This window comes from Balaenoptera borealis, assembly GCF_965194805.1.
Source record: "Balaenoptera borealis genome assembly, chromosome: 16".
Taxonomy (NCBI): domain Eukaryota; kingdom Metazoa; phylum Chordata; class Mammalia; order Artiodactyla; family Balaenopteridae; genus Balaenoptera; species Balaenoptera borealis.
This window is the reverse complement of record NC_138872.1, coordinates 15,585,187-15,602,586: the sequence shown is the minus strand read 5'-3', so window position 1 is coordinate 15,602,586 and position 17,400 is coordinate 15,585,187. Positions and strand designations below refer to the sequence as shown.

The 17,400-nt window shown below is 42.7% G+C and overlaps 2 protein-coding genes across 2 annotated transcripts in view; both read right to left on the bottom strand.

The window, feature by feature from the left end:
- Window positions 1–4,970, bottom strand: part of LOC309614065 (WAP four-disulfide core domain protein 5-like) — a 94,078-nt gene extending 89,108 nt beyond the window's left edge. The window contains exon 1 of the mRNA XM_082361845.1: window positions 4,551–4,970. Within this exon, the coding sequence (XP_082217971.1) occupies window positions 4,551–4,653 (103 nt within the window). The 5' untranslated portion in view covers window positions 4,654–4,970. The remainder of the gene's footprint in view (window positions 1–4,550) is intronic.
- A 6,818-nt stretch (window positions 4,971–11,788) lies between these two features.
- On the bottom strand, window positions 11,789–16,814 carry SLPI (secretory leukocyte peptidase inhibitor). Its single transcript, XM_082361844.1, has 4 exons — window positions 13,827–16,814; window positions 12,989–13,147; window positions 12,589–12,738; window positions 11,789–12,002 (listed from the first exon to the last, which is right to left on the bottom strand). Exons 1-4 carry the CDS (start codon window positions 13,906–13,908, stop codon window positions 11,998–12,000), a joined length of 396 nt encoding a protein of 131 aa, XP_082217970.1. The 5' UTR covers window positions 13,909–16,814; the 3' UTR covers window positions 11,789–11,997.
- Between the last annotated feature and the right edge of the window lie 586 nt (window positions 16,815–17,400).

Below are 17,400 nucleotides of genomic sequence, written 5' to 3'. Positions count from 1 at the left end.
AAATCTTTATGGTTTTGCCTGTTGTATTGTCTACAACCCATTTGGAACCGATTTTGCATGTGATGAGATATAGTGATCAAGTTTCTCTTCTTTCTTCTTCTTTTCTAAAAATAGGGATAGGGATGTGGCTATTTGTCCCAGTGCCATTTATTGAAAACACTCTCTTTTCCCTACTGGTTTGCCAGACAACCTGTGACATAAATCAAATTCCTGCATGTGTAGGGGACTGTCTGGGGGCTCTTTTTTCTAGTCTACTTGAGTGAGTTTTCAATTTATTGCCTCTCAGCTCCAAATCCATCTTCCATTGCTGGCTTATAATATGGGAACATTCTCCCTTGCTGGCCAACGTGATGTTAATCTTTATCAGTAGTGGGTGCAGGACGGACACTGGAGGAGGAAGGGGCTCCTCTTCCTGATTCTGATGTGCTTTCCTTTTTCTTGCTCTGGTGCTGCTGCGCTGGTGTGTGGTACCCACCATTGGAGCTCACCCAGCAGGCGCATTCAGTGGAACGCACAGCCAGCTCCAAGAAGGGTTCCCAGGACCACCCGGCAGGCTTCCTAAGTGTGAGCCCTGCAGGTGCCCCAGCTTGCTTCCTGGTCACGGTTTCCCAGTTAGTCCAACAGCACCCCAAGCAGGCAGCTTCCCAGAGCTTTCCTCCAGCACCCCTCGGACTGTGGACCAGCTCTGGCTTGGGACGACCCACCCAACTTCTCTGCCAACCAGGGGGCTGCCACCACATCCTCTCCAATGAGTCTAAATCCTAACCTTGGAGAGGATTCACTCTCCTGCATTTTGTTCTTTTTTCCTGACTACTCTCCCTCAGCCCTAGGGTTTTCTTTCTTTCCTTTTTAGTTAATCCCTTGTAACCACTAATCATTTTCATATTAAACCTGCCCTGTTCACGTTACTGAGCTCTTTCTGTCTTCTCATTCAATGCTCATACACTAAAGGTCTATGAATCTATCCTTGGCCAATATCGCAATACTTTATTTACTCTAACTTTATAATAAAACTTTATAATTTGTAGCATAAGTTTTTCTGCCTTATTCTTTTTTTAATGTTTTTTTAAAATTTATTTATTTTTGGCTGCGCACGAGCTTTCTCTAGTTGCGGCGAGTGGGGGCTGCTCTTTGTTGCGGTGCGCGGGCTTCTCATTGCGGTGGCTTCTCTTGCTGCGGAGCACGGGCTCTAAGCGCACGGGCTTCAGTAGTTGTGGTGCGCAGGCTCAGTAGTTGTGGCTCGTGGGCTCTAGAGCTCAGGCTCAGTAGTTGTGGTGCACGGGCTTAGTTGCTCCGCAGCATGTGGGATCTTCCGAGACCAGGGCTCGAACCCGTGTCCCCTACATTGTCAGCATATTCTTAACCACTGTGCCACCAGGGAAGCCCCTTTCTGTCTTATTCTTATATTCTTCTTCATTTATGTCCATGCTATTCTTGTCTCTTTGCTTTTCCAAATAAATTTTTTTTCCAAATAAATTTTTATATAGCTTCTGCAAGATACCTACACATGCAAATAAACAAAGCAACAACAACCTATTGGGATTTTCATCCAGGGTGGCATTGAATCTATAAATAAATCTAGGGAGAAAATACATCTTTACAATATTAGGGTTTGCAATCTATGAATATGCTATATCTCTCTTTCTATTTAGATAGTCTTTAATTTCTCTCAAAAAGTTTTACCATTTACTACATAAAGATTCTACACATCTTTTCTGAATTTTATTTATAGCTATTTGATTTTTTATGCTACTATAAAAAGTTTCATCTTTAATTGTTTCTTTCTGGGATATAGAAATATAATTCACTGTTTACTGCTGAGTGCCTGATCTACCAGCATCAGAGACCAACATTCATGCCCAATATAGAGCCATTCCCTGGGGTGATCAGCCAGCTACCTGGTGGCAGGTTGGTTACATTGGACCACTTGCATCATGGAAGGGGAATAGACACTCTGGATATGAATTTGCCTTCCCTGTATGCAATGTTTCTGCCAAAACTACCAAACATGTACTTATAGGATGCCTTATCCACCTGTCACGGTATTCCTTACAACACTGCTCTGATCAAGGAACTCACTTCGCAGCAAAAGAAGTGTGGCAATGGGTCCATGCTCATGGAATTCACTGCTCTTACACTGTTCCTCACCATCCCGAAGCAGCTGGCTTGATAGAACAGTGGAATGGCCTTTCAAAGACTCAGGCAGAGTGCCAGCTGTGTGACAATACTTTGCAGGGCTGGGACAAGGTTTTTCAGAAGGCTGTCTATGCTTTCAATCAGTGTCCAATATATGATGCTGTTTCTCCCATAACCAGGATTCATGGGTTCCGAAATCAAGAGGTAGAGATGGGAGGGGCACCACCCACTATGATCCCTAGGGAGCCACTAGCAATTTTTTGGCTACTTGTCCCCTTGACTTTGTGCACTCTTGGCCTAGAGGGGTTAGTTCTGGAGGGAGAAATGTTTCCACCAGGAGACACAACAATGATTCCATTGAACTGGAAGTTAAAACTACCATCCTACCACTTTGGATACCTCATGCCTCTGAATCAACAGTCAAAGAAGAGAGTGACAGTGTTGGCTGGGGTGACTGATCATGACTACCAAGGGGAAATTGGACTACTACTCCACACCGGAGATAAGGAAGAGTATGTCTGGAACACAGGAGATCCCGTAGGGACCTGGTAATATTATCATACTCTGTAATTAAGTCATCAGAAAACAATGACCCAATCCAGGCAAGGCCACTAATGGCCCAGACCCTTCAGGAATGAAAGTTTGGGTCACCCCATCAGGTAAAGAACCATGACCAGCTGAAGTGCTTGCTGAAGACAAAGGAATATAGAATGGGCAGTGGAAGAAGGTAGTTATAAATATCAGCTACAACCATGTGACCAGTTACAGAAATGAGGGCTGTAATAGTCATGACATTGCCTCCTTATTTTGCTATGAATACATGTGTATGCATGTTTATTTTCTTTCCTCTCTCATTACCTTATCATGTAACATAAGATGTATTGACTTTATATCATAGTATTTATGTATCGTTAATTTTACGTCATAGAATTTGTTACTGGATATGAAGGAGGAGAGTAAACATCACTCTAGAGCTTTACTTCCTCTTCTGAGGAAGGAATTAACATGTTTTGGTTTGTATACGGGATAATTGTACCCTGTCTGGCAGAATTATGACCCTGTCATTGTCTTTACTTGAAGATTAAGTATGGTTTAAAGAGATCCACATAGGTGCCGAGTTGACTTGTAATGGTTTATTTTATGTGTCAACTTGACTGGCCATGAAATGCTCAAGTTAAACATTATTTCTAGGTTGCCTGTGAGGATGTGTCCAGATGAAATTAGCATTTGAATCTGTGGACTCAGTAAAGTGAATTTCTCTCCCCAGTGTGGTGGGCCTCATCCAATCTGTTGAGGGCCCAGTAGAACAAAAGGTGAAGGGAGGAGGAATTTGCACCTTTTCTCCTGCCTCTCTGCATGAGCTGGGACATCTCACCTCATTATCTCCTGCCCTTGGACTAAAATTTACACCATCAGCTCTTAGGGTTTTTTTTCTGGCTGTGCCATAAGGCATGTAGGATCTTAGTTCCCCAACCAGGGATCAAACCCGTGCCCCCTGCAGTGGAAGTGCAGAGTCTTTACCACTGGGCCACCAGGGAAGTCCCAGCTCTTAGGTTCTTAGGTCTTTGGACTTGAACTGCATTATACCACTGACTTTCTTGGGTCTTCAGTTTACATACGGCAGATTATGGGATTTCTCAGCCTCCATAACTGTGTGAGCTAATTCCTCATGATAAACATAAATAAATAAATACACACATATATACATTGCTATGAATACATTTGTGATATATATATATCTTACTGGTCCTACCAGTTCTGTTTCTCTTAGGGTAGAACCCTGACACTCTATGTTAAAAATTACTATTAAACTCAATAAAAGTTGTCAGTGTGAACTTTAAAAAAAAAAACCAATTGCTTTCATTACTAGTTTGAGCTTTGCCCTACCCAGTTGTAAAAATTCCTCCTTTTTATATAACAAATTTGGGGAGGAACCAAGATGGTGGAGTAGAAGGACGTGCTCTCACTCCCTCTTGTGAGAACACCAGAATCACAACTAGCTGCTGGAAGGTCATTGACAGGAAGACACTGGAATTCACCAAAAAGGATACCCCGCATCCAAAGACAAAGGAAGCCACAATGAGACAGTAGGAGGGGCGCAATCAGAGTAAAATCAAATCCCATAACTGGTGGGTGGGTAACTCACAGACTGGCGAACACTTATACCACAGAAGTCCACCCACTGGAGTGAAGGTTCTGAGTCCCACCTTGGGCTTCCCAACCTGGGGGTCCGGCAACGGGAGGAGGAATTCATAGAGAATCAGACTTTGAAGCCTAGTGGGAATTGATTGCGGGACTTTGACGGGACTGGGGGAAACAGAGACCCCACTCTTGGAGGGTGCACACAAAATAGTGTGCGCATCGGGACCCAGGGGAAGGAGCAGTGACCCCAGGGGAGACAGGACCAGACCTACCTGCTAGTGTTGGAGGGTCTCCTGCAGAGGCAGGGGGTGGCTCTGTTTCACCGTGGGGACAGGGACGCTGGCAGCGGAAGTTCTGGGAAGTACTCCTTGGCATGAGCCCTCCCAGAGTCTGTTATTAGCCCCACCAAACAGCCCAGGTAGGTTCCAGTGTTGGGTTGCCTCAGGCAAAACAACCAACAGGGAGGGAACCCAGCCCCATCCATCAACAGTCAAGTGGATTAAAGTTTTATTGAGCTCTGCCCACCAGAGCAACAGCCAGCTCTACCCACGACCAGTCCCTCCCATCAGGAAACTTGCACAAGCCTCTTAGATAGCCTCATCCACCAGAGGGCAGACAGCAGAAGCAAGAAAAACTATAATCCTGCAGCCTGTGGAACAAAAATCACATTCACAGAAAGACAGACAATATGAAAAGGCAGAGGGCTATATACCAGATGAAGGAACAAGATAAAACCCCAGAAAAACAACTTAATGAAGTGGAGATAGGCAACCTTCTAAAAAAGAATTCAGAATAATGATGGTGAAGATGATACAGGACCTCGGAATAAGAATGGAGGCAAAGATCGAGAAGATGCAAGAAATGTTTAACAAAGACCTAGAAGAATTAAAGAACAAACAGAGATGAACAATACAATAACTGAAATGAAAACTACACTAGAAGGAATCAATAGCAGAATAACTGAGGCAGAAGAACGGATAAGTGACCTGGAAGACAGAATGGTGGAATTCACTGCTGCGGAACAGAATAAAGAAAAAAGAATGAAAAGAAATGGAGACAGCCTAAGAGACCTCTGGGACAACATTAAACGCAACAACATTCGCATTATAGGGGTCCCAGGAGGAGAAGAGAGAGAGAAAGGACCCGAGAAAATATTTGAAGAGATTATAGTCGAAAACTTCCCTAACATGGGAAAGGAAATAGCCACCCAAGTCCAGGAAGCACAGCGAGTCCCATACAGGATAAACCCAAGGAGAAACACACTGAGACACATAGTAATCAGATTGGCAAAAATTAAAGACAAAGAAAAATTATTGAAAGCAGCAAGGGAAAAATGACAAATAATATACAAGGGAACTCCCATAAGGTTAACAGCTGATTTCTCAGCAGAAACTCTACAAGCCAGAAGGGAGTGGCATGATATACTTAAAGTGATGAAAGGGAAGAACCTACAACCAAGATTACTCTACCTGACAAGGATCTCATTCAGATTCGATGGAGAAATCAAAAGCTTTACAGACAAGCAAAAGCTAAGAGAATTCAGCACCACCAAACCAGCTCTACAACAAATGCTAAAGGAACTTCTCTAAGTGGGAAACACAAGAGAAGAAAAGGACCTACAAAAACAAACCCAAAACAATTGAGAAAATGGTCATAGGAACATACATATCGATAATTACCTTAAACGTGAATGGATTAAATGCTTCAACCAAAAGACACAGGCTTGCTGAATGGATACAAAAACAAGACCCGTATATATGCTGTCTACAAGAGACCCACTTTAGACCTAGGGACACATACAGACTGAAAGTGAGGGGATGGAAAAAGATATTCCATGCAAATGGAAATCAAAAGAAAGCTGGAGTAGCTATACTCATATCAGATAAAATAGACTTTAGAATAAAGAATGTTACAAGAGACAAGGAAGGACACTACATAATGATCAAGGGATCAATCCAAGAAGAAGATATAACAATTATAAATATATATGCACCCAACATAGGAGCACCTCAATACATAAGGCAACTGCTAACAGCTATAAAAGAGGAAATCGACAGTAACACAATAATAGTGGGGGACTTTAACACCTCATTTACACCAATGGACAGATCATCCAAAATGAAAATAAATAAGGAAACAGAAGCTTTAAATGACACAATAGACCAGATAGATTTAGTTGATATTTATAGGACATTCCATCCAAAAACAGCAGATTACACTTTCTTCTCAAGTGCGCACGGAACATTCTCCAGGATAGATCATACCTTGGGTCACAAATCAAGCCTCAGTAAATTTAAGAAAATTGAAATCATATCAAGCATCTTTTCTGACCACAACGCTATGAGATTAGAAATGAATCACAGGGAAAAAAACATAAAAAACACAAACACATGGAGGCTAAACAATATGTTACTAAATAACCAAGAGATCACTGAAGAAATCAAAGAGGAAATCAAAAAATACCTAGAGACAAATGACAATGAAAACACGACGATCCAAAACCTATGGGATGCAGCAAAAGCAGTTCTAAGAGGGAAGTTTATAGCTATACAAGCCTACCTAAAGAAACAAGAAAAATCTCAAGTAAACAATCTAACCTGACACCTAAAGGAACTAGAGAAAGAACAAACAAAACCCAAAGTTAGCAGAAGGAAAGAAATCATAAAGATCGAGCAGAAATAAATGAAATAGAAACAAAGAAAACAATAGCAAAGATCAATAAAACTAAAAGCTGGTTCTTTGAGAAGATAAACAAAATTGATAAGCCATTAGCCAGACTCATCAAGAAAAAGAGGGAGAGGACTCAAATCAATAAAATTAGAAATGAAAAAGGAGATGTTACAACAGACACCACAGAAATACAAAGCATCCTAAGAGACTACTACAAGCAAATCTATGCCAATAAAATGGACAACCTGGAAGAAATGGACAAATTCTTAGAAAGGTATAACCTTCCAAGACTGAACCAGGAAGAAGCAGAAAATATGAACAGACCAATCACAAGTAATGAAATTGAAACTGTGATTAAAAATCTTCCAACAAACAAAAGTCCAGGACCAGATGGCTTCACAGGTGAATTCTATCAAACATTTAGAGAAGAGCTAACACCCATCCTTCTCAAACTCTTCCAAAAAATTGCAGAGGAAGGAACACTCCCAAACTCATTCTATGAGGCCACCATCACCCTGATACCAAAACCACACAAAAATACTACAAAAAAAAAAAAAGAAAATTATATAACAAATTTCCACAAATACACAGATTTCTGTTTAGACATTCTATTCTATTCCATTAGACTATTTGTTTATTCCTGTACCAACATCATACTACATTTATTATTATAATGTAAAAATAATATAATTAATAATATTTTGATATGTGGTCTTGCTAGTTTCCATTCTTGTACTTTTAAAAAATGTTCTTGATTCTTCTGCAACCTTTATACTAATATATGAACTGTAGGATCACTTTGCCAAGTTGTTTTAAAAAATAATGTTGGGGATTTTATTGCAGTTATATTGAATTTACAAATGATTCTTTAAAGAGTTGCAATCTTTACCTTACTGAGTCTTTCCAAACATAAACATTATTTCTCTATTTATTCAGTTCTTCTTTCAGACCTTCAATAAAATTCTTTTTTTTTTTAATCCACAAAGTTCTGGCACAATTTTTATTTTTTTTAATTAAAAAAAATTTTTTTAAATATTTATTTATTTATTTATTTATGCTGCACCAGGTCTTAGTTTCAGCATGTGGGATCTTTTAGTTGTGGCATATCGGCCTCTAGGTTGCGGCATGCATGCGGGATCTAGTCCTCCGACCAGGGATCGAACCCATGCTCCCTGCATTGGGAGCACAGAGTCTTACCCACTAGACCACCAGGGAAGTCCCTCTGGCATAATTTTTAGGTTTGTTCCTAGATATATTGTAGGGTTTGTTTCTTTGATTATTTATGTCTACTTTTATTATTTCTGACTGATTATGGGTAATGTGGAGAAATGCTATAGAATTTTGTATAGACCTTATACCCAGCAACTCTGATGAAACTTATTTCATTCACTGTATTGAATGTCTTAAATTGTTATGTAGGAAATGATACTGTCTGCAAATAATGACAATAATCTTTCTTTTCATTCTTACATATTTTATTCCTTTATCTCATTGCATAGTTTTGTATATCTCATACACTGCTGAAAAATAGTGGTGACTCTTATTCTATTTATGACTTTAATGACAATACCTCTGAAAATTCAACTTAATGTAGGTTTTGCTACAAAGTTTCAGATAGGTGTTTTTTCTTTTCTTTTCTTATGGATTAATTTCTATCCTTTCATTTCCATTCTTAATTTTAATAAAGAATTCACATTTCACTTTTAGGAGAGCTTTTTAAACCCTCATGAATTCTAATGTTTAACATTCTATTTAAGATGTTCCCAACTTTGCTCAGAGAAGACAAAATTGGTACATAATTATTTTTTCTTCTACAGGCCAGAATATTTGGCTGTAGTATCAAATTTTTACTAACCTCAGCAAATTTGTTATTTATGGCTATGTAACAAATTGTACAAAAACTTAGCATCTTAAAACCATAAACATCATCTCACAGTCTGAGGGTTACCGTTCATTGAGATTCTGATGTGTCTTCATAATAGAAATAGAAGTCATGAATATATGTTGACATGGTTGAAATATAGAAATCTTCATAAATACCCAAGAAAACTATGTGAAACCCTTCCCTGAAAGGTCATATAATTAATGTACATCCGTGCATTTTGTAAACCATAAATAATTACCTTCCATTTTGTAAACCATAGAAATCACATTTCTCAGATCATTATATCAGAAGAACAGAAAAGTCTGAATGCTTGTAACTTGTATTTTGATTGGGACTATAGAGTGGATTTGGGAAGGCTTCATTTAGATTCTGTGTGAACTTACGATATGTTAATTAATAAAACTGAGTGGTTTTTATTTTTTCTATTTTTTGGCATGCAAGATCTTAATTCCTCGACCAGGGGTCGAACCCGTGCCCCCTGCAGTGGGAGCACGAGTCTTAACCACTGGACCGCCAGGAAAGTTCCCCCAAACTGGGTAGTTTTTAGTGTGTAAAACTTGATGTGTAATTGATGAAGTGTTATTCCACCACCAACATTAACATTAACGAGCATTGTCATCTCCCACCGTATTTAAGATTGTAGATAAACGATGATAACAATGAAGTATTTGGTAACAGAAAAAAAAAATCCAGGAACAGCTTGGCCTGGTGGTTCTGGCCTGGGGTCTCTCACAGGTTATAATCAAGCTGTTTGCCAGGACAAGACTAGACTGAGACTGAAAAATCTACTTCCAGGTCTCTCACGTGATCGTTGGAGGGCCTCAGCTCCACACAGGCCGTTGGCCAGAGGCATTAGCTCCTCACCCTGGGGGCCGCTCCCCAAAAGGCTGAGTGTCCTCACAACGTGGCAGCTGAGTTCTGCTTGAGCGAATGATCGAGGAGAGCACAACCTCCCCAAATGGAAGCTAATCTCTTTTAATGATCTAATTTCATAAGGACATAAAGATCTGTCACTCTGCAATATTTTATTGGTCACACAGACCAACTTTGCAAAAAGGTGGGAGGGGACCGTGCAAGGGTGTGAACACCAAGCAATGAGGATCATTGGGAGTCAACTTGGAGGGTGGCTAAAATGAATGAAATTAAAATGAATTGAATGGCTCATAAAATGAATTAAACGGCTCTTCCCCTTTTCCCTCACCTCTGAAATGGTTAACTTAATACATCCAGTTGTTACTCTTGGAATATTGGTTGAAATAGTATGGAATATTTTCTTAGACCAGTGACATTTTCCAGGAAAGGATTGAATTTTATTTTGCCTTTTTTTAAATCATTAATCTAATTAAGTTAATCATTAATCTAATTAATCTAATCTTTTTTTTAAAAGATTAGGTTGAAATAGTATGGAATATTTTCTTAGACCAGTGACATTTTCCAGGAAAGGATTGAATTTTTTTTTATTATTTTATTTATTTATTTATTTATTTATTTATTTATTTATTTATTTATTTATTTATTTATTTTTGGCTGTGTTGGGTCTTCGTTTTTGTGCGAGGGCTCTCTCTAGTTGCAGCGAGCGGGGGCCACTCTTCATCGCGGGGCGCGGGCCTCTCACTGTCGCGGCCTCTGGTGTTGCGGAGCACAGGCTCCAGACGCGCAGGCTCACTAGTTGTGGCTCACGGGCCTAGACGCTCTGCGGCATGTGGGATCTTCCCGGACCAGGGCACGAACCCTGCATTGGCAGGCGGATTCTTAACCACTGCGCCACCAGGGAAGCCCAGGATTGAATTTTATTTTGTCTTTTTTTAAATCATTAATCTAATTAAGTTAATCATTAACCTAATTAATCTAATCTTTTTAAAATCATTAATCGAATTAAGTTCTCTGTTTCCTTTAGAATCCATAGAGCACAGAAAAACGTGGAGCAAAGTTCCCTACTTGGCTCTAGCTCTCGGAATTCCGGTTCTTGTTACTCTTTCCACTCCACTGAGTCAAGAACAATATCACTCTCCTGTGGTTCTGGCCAAGAACATGTCATCAACATGACCTACCATGACAATACTCCTAGTGTTGGGAAAGGCAGTCTCATGCATGTATCCCCCACTGCAAAAGAATGGACCTTGGACCTGGAATACTTATTTACCAAGACATAAGGAGCCCATACAACCTGTGCCGGGCTTATTGTCATGAGTGGAAATATCTTTCCCTGTTTTAAGCTCAACGCATGCTCCTTTGTTTTGTGTGTGTGCCCTCTGGCATCTGGTTAACCCCACTGCTGTATCTGCCCTCAGCGGGGCAGGGATGGGGTCCTTCTACCGTGTCATGAGAGGAGTGCCTACACGTAAGTTGCCCGGAGAGACTCCCTAGCCATGGGACATCGAAGCCCGCTGTGGAAGCGTCTTGTGTAAGTGAAGCATTGTTTCATCCAGTGCTCGACTATGCTGTGCTTTCCTTGGAGACTCTGATACCAATATACAACGGACAGACAGATGTGTTTGGAGTCCTCCTTGGGACTGATAATCGGGTACACGTTGTTCTGTTCAACACTTATTTTAAGATAGAAGAAATAGTGTCTTGGGAGAGAGGAGAAATGAAAGAGGCTCAAGATCACCACAGAAGGAAAGTATCCACCATTTTCTGAGAACCTGCTATGGCCCCGTAACATTGCTCTTCATTTTGCATTGGATACCCCAAGGCTCCAAACACCAAACACTGTGAGAAGTTGATTTTTATCATCACTTTGCAGGTCAAGAGATTAAGATGTAGGAGATAAAGTCATTTGTCCCAAACCACAGAGCCAAGGCTTTTCAGACTCATGATGTAAATTCTGGTCTGTCCAGCCCCTAAGCCTCTTCCTTCCACTCCATATCTGTAAGAGGGAGGCCTCTTATTCAGACATTCCCTCCTCATCTCCCACCCAACTGATATTCCCCAGTGAACCACAGAAGCAGGATGTACAGGGAGAAATATGCTCATTTATTTATTGACCAATCAACAGGCATTTGCTGGCAGCCTACTGGGTGCCAAGCCTTTCTGCAAAGAAGATATTGGTGATAGGACCAAGGCTTCACCACGGAGTGCCCCAGAGATCCAAGCGTTGGAGTAGAAGGGAATTCTCAGACCACACAGAGTAGGAATCCAGAGCCACTTCCAAGTGGCAGGAATCAGGCTGTGAGAGAAAATGAGATCAGGGCTTCAATATAGGAACCAGCCAAGTCATCTCCACATTCTCTCCCCAAGAAACCCCTTGAGATAGAGAAAATAGCAAGGTGCTGATATAGTTGTATGAGTCTTGGTATCAGGAGGCTGATTTCAAGTCTCTATTTTACTAGAAAACTCTAAAGTCGGAGCATTGAGCAAGATTATCCTCAAAATCCACTGATCTTTTGGACTTTGACCCTAGACAACATCTTGGAAATAACCTTAGTAATACATACTTAGTGCACAGGGCTTTTGACAATGCACTTTCAAGTTCATTATGTCCATTTTACAGATAAGGAAACTGAGACTCTGAGTCACTTGCCCTGGGGCCCTTATTCAGAAGGGCTGGGATAGAATCAGAGCCATGAGTCATCCTATGGAAATCCTTGCCCTGAGGCCTGGGGAACAGGGCTCTTGAAAGACAAGGGAGTCAGGCAGAGGCTTTGCTTGGGGTTGGGATCAGGAGTCTCCCTGTTTATATGCCTGGAACTCCAGAGGGTTGAGACTGAGAGAGCTGGAGGGAAGGAGGTCAGCCTGCCCCAGCCCCTCCTTACCTTTCACAGGGGAAATGCAGACTTTCCCACACATGCCCCTGCAGCACTTTAATTTACCCACACACTGGCCGTCTGTCTCACAGTAACTGGGGGGGTTAAGCATCAGACATTGGCCGTAGACCACTGGACACTTCCCAGGCTTCTCCTCAACTGGTGAGAGTAGAGTCATGGGTTAGAAACCTTGTACCTTCCACACCACCCCCCTGCTTCTGGACCCCAGCCCCTGCCCCAGGCCCTGCCCCAGCCTGAGCCTCCCATCCCCATGACCACCACATCCTTCCTGAGGCCGGGATACCCCCTGAAGGTAGGATCTGGCTCTCTTCTGACATTGGGCCCCCAGTCAATGCAGGTGGCCAGTTGTACAGTGCTGCGTGGCTGGGTGGCTCTCCCACCTCCTCACCTGTGTTCAAGATGTTGACAGGGTCCAGGCATTTGATTCCGCAGGTATCAGGGCAACATTTCTTCTTCTCTAGACACTGCCAGTCACTGTTGCACTTGGGTTTCTCATATCTAAGGCACTGGGCAGGTTTTCTAGGAGGGCAGGCTCCAGCTTTCAAAGCTTTGGAAGAGAAGTTCAAGAGTTTGGGAGGAGGCTGGGTGTTAAGTAGCCATCACGGCTCCTGGACAAAGCGCCGCTTTCCGGTAGTGACCCTCACTCAGGTGACCATCCACAAAGTCCAAAGTGAAGTCCCTGTCTGACCTCCATGAAGAGTGACAGGCTTATAAAATCACACACGTGGTCAGGAGAAAGGCATAGGGTTCCCAGCCACGGTTTCTTTCCCCAGGGAGAAGCAAGGCTACACACAGGCAGAGAGGCAGGCTGAGCATGATGGGGATGGAGGGAAATAAACAGAGATAAATAGAACCGACAGAGCAGGTGAAGAGCTAGAGCCAAAGACAGGAAAACAGAGATTAACGGAAAGAACCAGCAAGAGTCAGACTGATGATTGGAGAGCCACTGACCGGGAAATGAGGCAGAGAGAAAGAGAGAGAGAGGAATAGAACAGAAAGGGAGTGAGACCTGGGCTGACAGATGGCTGAGTAAACGAAGAATTTCCAGATGCTCAGAAGCTTGCACAGAGACCTTGGAGCCCAGATGGACATGAACACACCCCCAGGGACGTCTCCTGAAACTAAGCTGAGAGATTACAGTCTAGAGAAGGGGCCATCCCCACACCACTATGAGCCCCCGTCTCTGACCCTGCAGCCGAGATCATACCCGGGTGACTCCAACTCACCATTTCCAGCACCTTCCACAGACCAAGGTGCCAGGGTTCCCAGGGCAAGAAGCACGAAGGGGAAGAGGCCACTGAAGGTCATGGTGAGGGCAGGAGCAGCTCTGCTGGCCCAGCCTCCCTGTTTATACCTTCCCTAGTGGGTGTGGTCTCACGAGCATTTCCTCGGCCCCTCCCAGCTTCAATGGCATAAGCAGGAAGCTCGGCCAGAGACCAGGAAGCTTGACACCAGAGAGACAGTGGCTCATTCCTGTCCCGAGCAAGACTGTTAGGCCAACAGAGTAAGGGCCAGGGAAGAAATAGGAGAGGCTGGCCTGGGAGATGTCGCCAGGCTGATAAGGAAACCATTTCAGGTGTCCGTCTGAACCCTGAGCATCGTAGGGGCCCCAGGCTCCTTAGCCTTGTTAGTGGAGATGGGGGGTAAAAGGTCAAAGGCAAAAATGCTATTTAGACCTGGATTCTGAGCTGAGACGTTGGGCAATGCACCCCTAGTTCTCCCACTCCTGGACTCCCAGGGAATTGTGAAACTCTCTACTGATTGCTCAGTGCAATTTCCTTCTCAAATTTCAGATGACATTGAGACAGACTGGGACCGTTTGCTGCAGTGCTTGCACCTGGAGAAAAGTCTCCTCCTCTCCTCAAGCAACAGAATACAAAGAATCTATAAGGGACTAAAAATAACTGCTTGCGTGAGCAGTTGGGGCAAATTATGAACAACAAGATACAAAAGGTCCAAAAACCCAACTGCCACTTCTGAGGTGTAGGAGCAAAAGCAGGGTACTGTGCATGACCCCTGCACACAGCACCACCGAGGGGGTGGGCAGACCACCCAAGCCACACCTCCAGTCCAGCCCCCTGGACCCGCCCCTACCTTCACCCAATTTAAGGGACCACCTCGCCACCTCCCCAGTAAGTGAGCAAGGGAAACTGTTACTTGTTTTCTCTCCCTGGTGCTGCAGCTCCCTATCCCAATAAAGCCTTGCTTGAATTTCTCCTCTGGCCTCTTATCAATTTCTGTTGATTAAAGAGTCCAAGAGCATATCCCTCAACCAACAGATATTGATCTCCCTCCAGTATTAACACTGTTGTATCTCCAGTGCATATTCCATGCCTGCTACATGGAAAGTGCTCATAAAGACTTGTCACATAAAAGGTGCAGAAGAAAGAGCTCTGCCCTCAACAAATCTCTTTGGAGCTCAGTTTTCCCAACTGTGAAATGGGATGATCCTAACAAATCAGCCTTCTCAGAGGGCTGTGAGGTTATCGGTGTGAAAGGACTCTGAAAAGAATAAATGAATTGTTTCCCTTACGACTAAAGAGAAGTGAATCTGAGATAAAGGAGCAAAGCAGCTCACCAGTCACTGTAATCAATATTTAGTTATAGTGTGTAATATGAGATGTTAGAGGAACGTTTCCTACCCCCAAATCCCCTACAGATTTCACGTGATAAAAAATGATGGCTCCCATTTGGTAAACCTATTCTGTGTGCTACCCAGTCTATATAGATTGCTTCTAATTATCAAGAGAGTGATCATTATCTCTAAAAGCCGAGTCTAATTTGTCTAACTGCAAAGCCCAAACTCTTTCCTCAATAACATGTAACTTCCTGATGCTTACAATTTCCCCATTCACTCTTCAAAGGGAGGGGGTTTGTGGAAATTCAAATAGACACAAAAGAGTCATGCATTGTCAAGATCCAAATGAACTAATTTGTAAAGTATCCTCCAACTAGACAGGCAGCTGATCCCTCTATGCAGAAGTCATTCAACGATTTAAATTTTGGTGGGAAAAGTAAAAGAAGAAAATCGTCATGCACTGGAGAACTACTATATGCCAGGGGCTTTCACTCCTGGCTGGCACACTTAGTAGGGCAAGTGAGAGTGAGACGGCAAGTCTGAATTCCACCACTGGGTAATATCACTGTTGGGTCAAGCAGCTTGGCTTAGGTTCAGGATTTTGGTTCTCACTTACACCACGCTGGGGACAATTTGATTCCTCTCACTCAGGAATGAGAGTGGAAGAATCGGCCAGACTTCCCACTCTCTGTTTCTTCCTATTTTCCTCAATGCCACATTCAAGAGAGTATCTGCAGTTTTCCAAATATTTGCTTCATAAAGATTGAGAGAGAGAATGCTCCAGCTAGAGTTCTCTACATGTGATTGATTATAAAAGCCAACTCCTTTCTCATCAGAAGAGTCCTGTGATCAATTAGCAATGTCTGCCATGGACACCATAGGAGGGTAATGACACTGTATGATCATTTCTGTCCTTTATATGTTTGGTTCTAAATCTTTAAATCATAGACTGTTGAGACTTCCCTAGCGGTACAGTGGTTAGGACCCAGCACTCTCACTACCGGGGCCCTGGGTTCAATCCCTGCTCAGGGAACTAAGAACCCACAAGCTGCGTGATGCGGCCAAAAAGAAAAAAATCATAGACTGTTAAGATTAAAAGGGATCTGAGAGGTCATCTAGACCAGGCGTCAGCAAACTACAGCCTGGCGACCAAATCCAGACAGCTGCCTATTTTTCTAAATGACATTTTACTGGAACATAGCCGCTCATTTATTTACTTATTGTCTGAGGCTACTTTCTCACTACAGTGGGAGAGCTGCATAGTTGGGGCAGAGACCCAAGGCTTTAGACAAGGCCTAAAATATTTATTCTCTGGTCCTTTGCAGAATATGTTTGCTGACTCCTGATCCAGACCCAACCTCCAGCTGGCAGCAGGAGAGTGAGGCCCTCAGAAGAAGGTACAAGCCCAACGCTACATAATGAGTGAATTACACAACACCAGATCAAGCTTTTCTAAAACTAGTTACTCTCGTGCTGCTCCCCAGAACCCGCTTGATAATGGTAATGGGTGGATACTCCCCTCTCCTAGCCCGATCTTAACCCAAGATTGATTCACTAAACCCACCTCACACACCATCCGTTGCCTTCTACAAATACTATAGGCTCATTCATTCATTCAGTTCATTCACACAAAAATTATTTAATGGGAGCTTCCCAAATGGCGCAGTGGTTGGAAATCTGCCTGCCAATGCAGGGGACACGGGTTCGAGCCCTGGTCTGGGAGGATCCCACATGCCGCGGAGCACCTGGGCCCGTGAGCCACAATTGCTCAGCCTGCGCGTCTGGAGCCTGTGCTCCGCAACAAGAGAGGCCACGATGGTGAGAGGCCCGCGCACCGCGATGAAGAGCGGCCCCCACTTGCCGCAACTAGAGAAAACCCTCGCACAGAAACGAAGACCCAACACAGCCATAAAATATAAATAAATAAATAAAGTAATAAAAAAAAAAAATTATTTAATGAATTATTATTGCATGCCAGATATTGTGCTAGGCCCTGAGGCTACAATCAAGAAGATACACAAAGTCAATACCGTGTGGTCGTAAGAACCTAAACTTCACAACACTGTAAATCAACTATACTTCAATAAAATAAATTTTTAAAAAACATTGTAAAAAACCTACACTTCAATAAAATAAATTAAAAAAAAAAAAAGAACCTAAATTTAAGGTGTGAGATACCTGGCTTGGAAGAAAATCACTGACCTTCTCTGAGCCTCAGTCTC

What these genes read in the sequence shown, in the direction of transcription:
- SLPI (XM_082361844.1), bottom strand. Translation starts at nt 13,908, where the DNA reads ATGACCTTCAGTGGCCTCTTCCCCTTCGTGCTTCTTGCCCTGGGAACC. An exon ending in TGTGGAAGGTGCTGGAAATG is followed by an intron (nt 13,148 to 13,826) that starts GTGAGTTGGAGT and finishes TCTCTTCCAAAG; the next exon opens with CTTTGAAAGCTGGAGCCTGC. An exon ending in TGTCAACATCTTGAACACAG is followed by an intron (nt 12,739 to 12,988) that starts GTGAGGAGGTGG and finishes TACTCTCACCAG; the next exon opens with TTGAGGAGAAGCCTGGGAAG.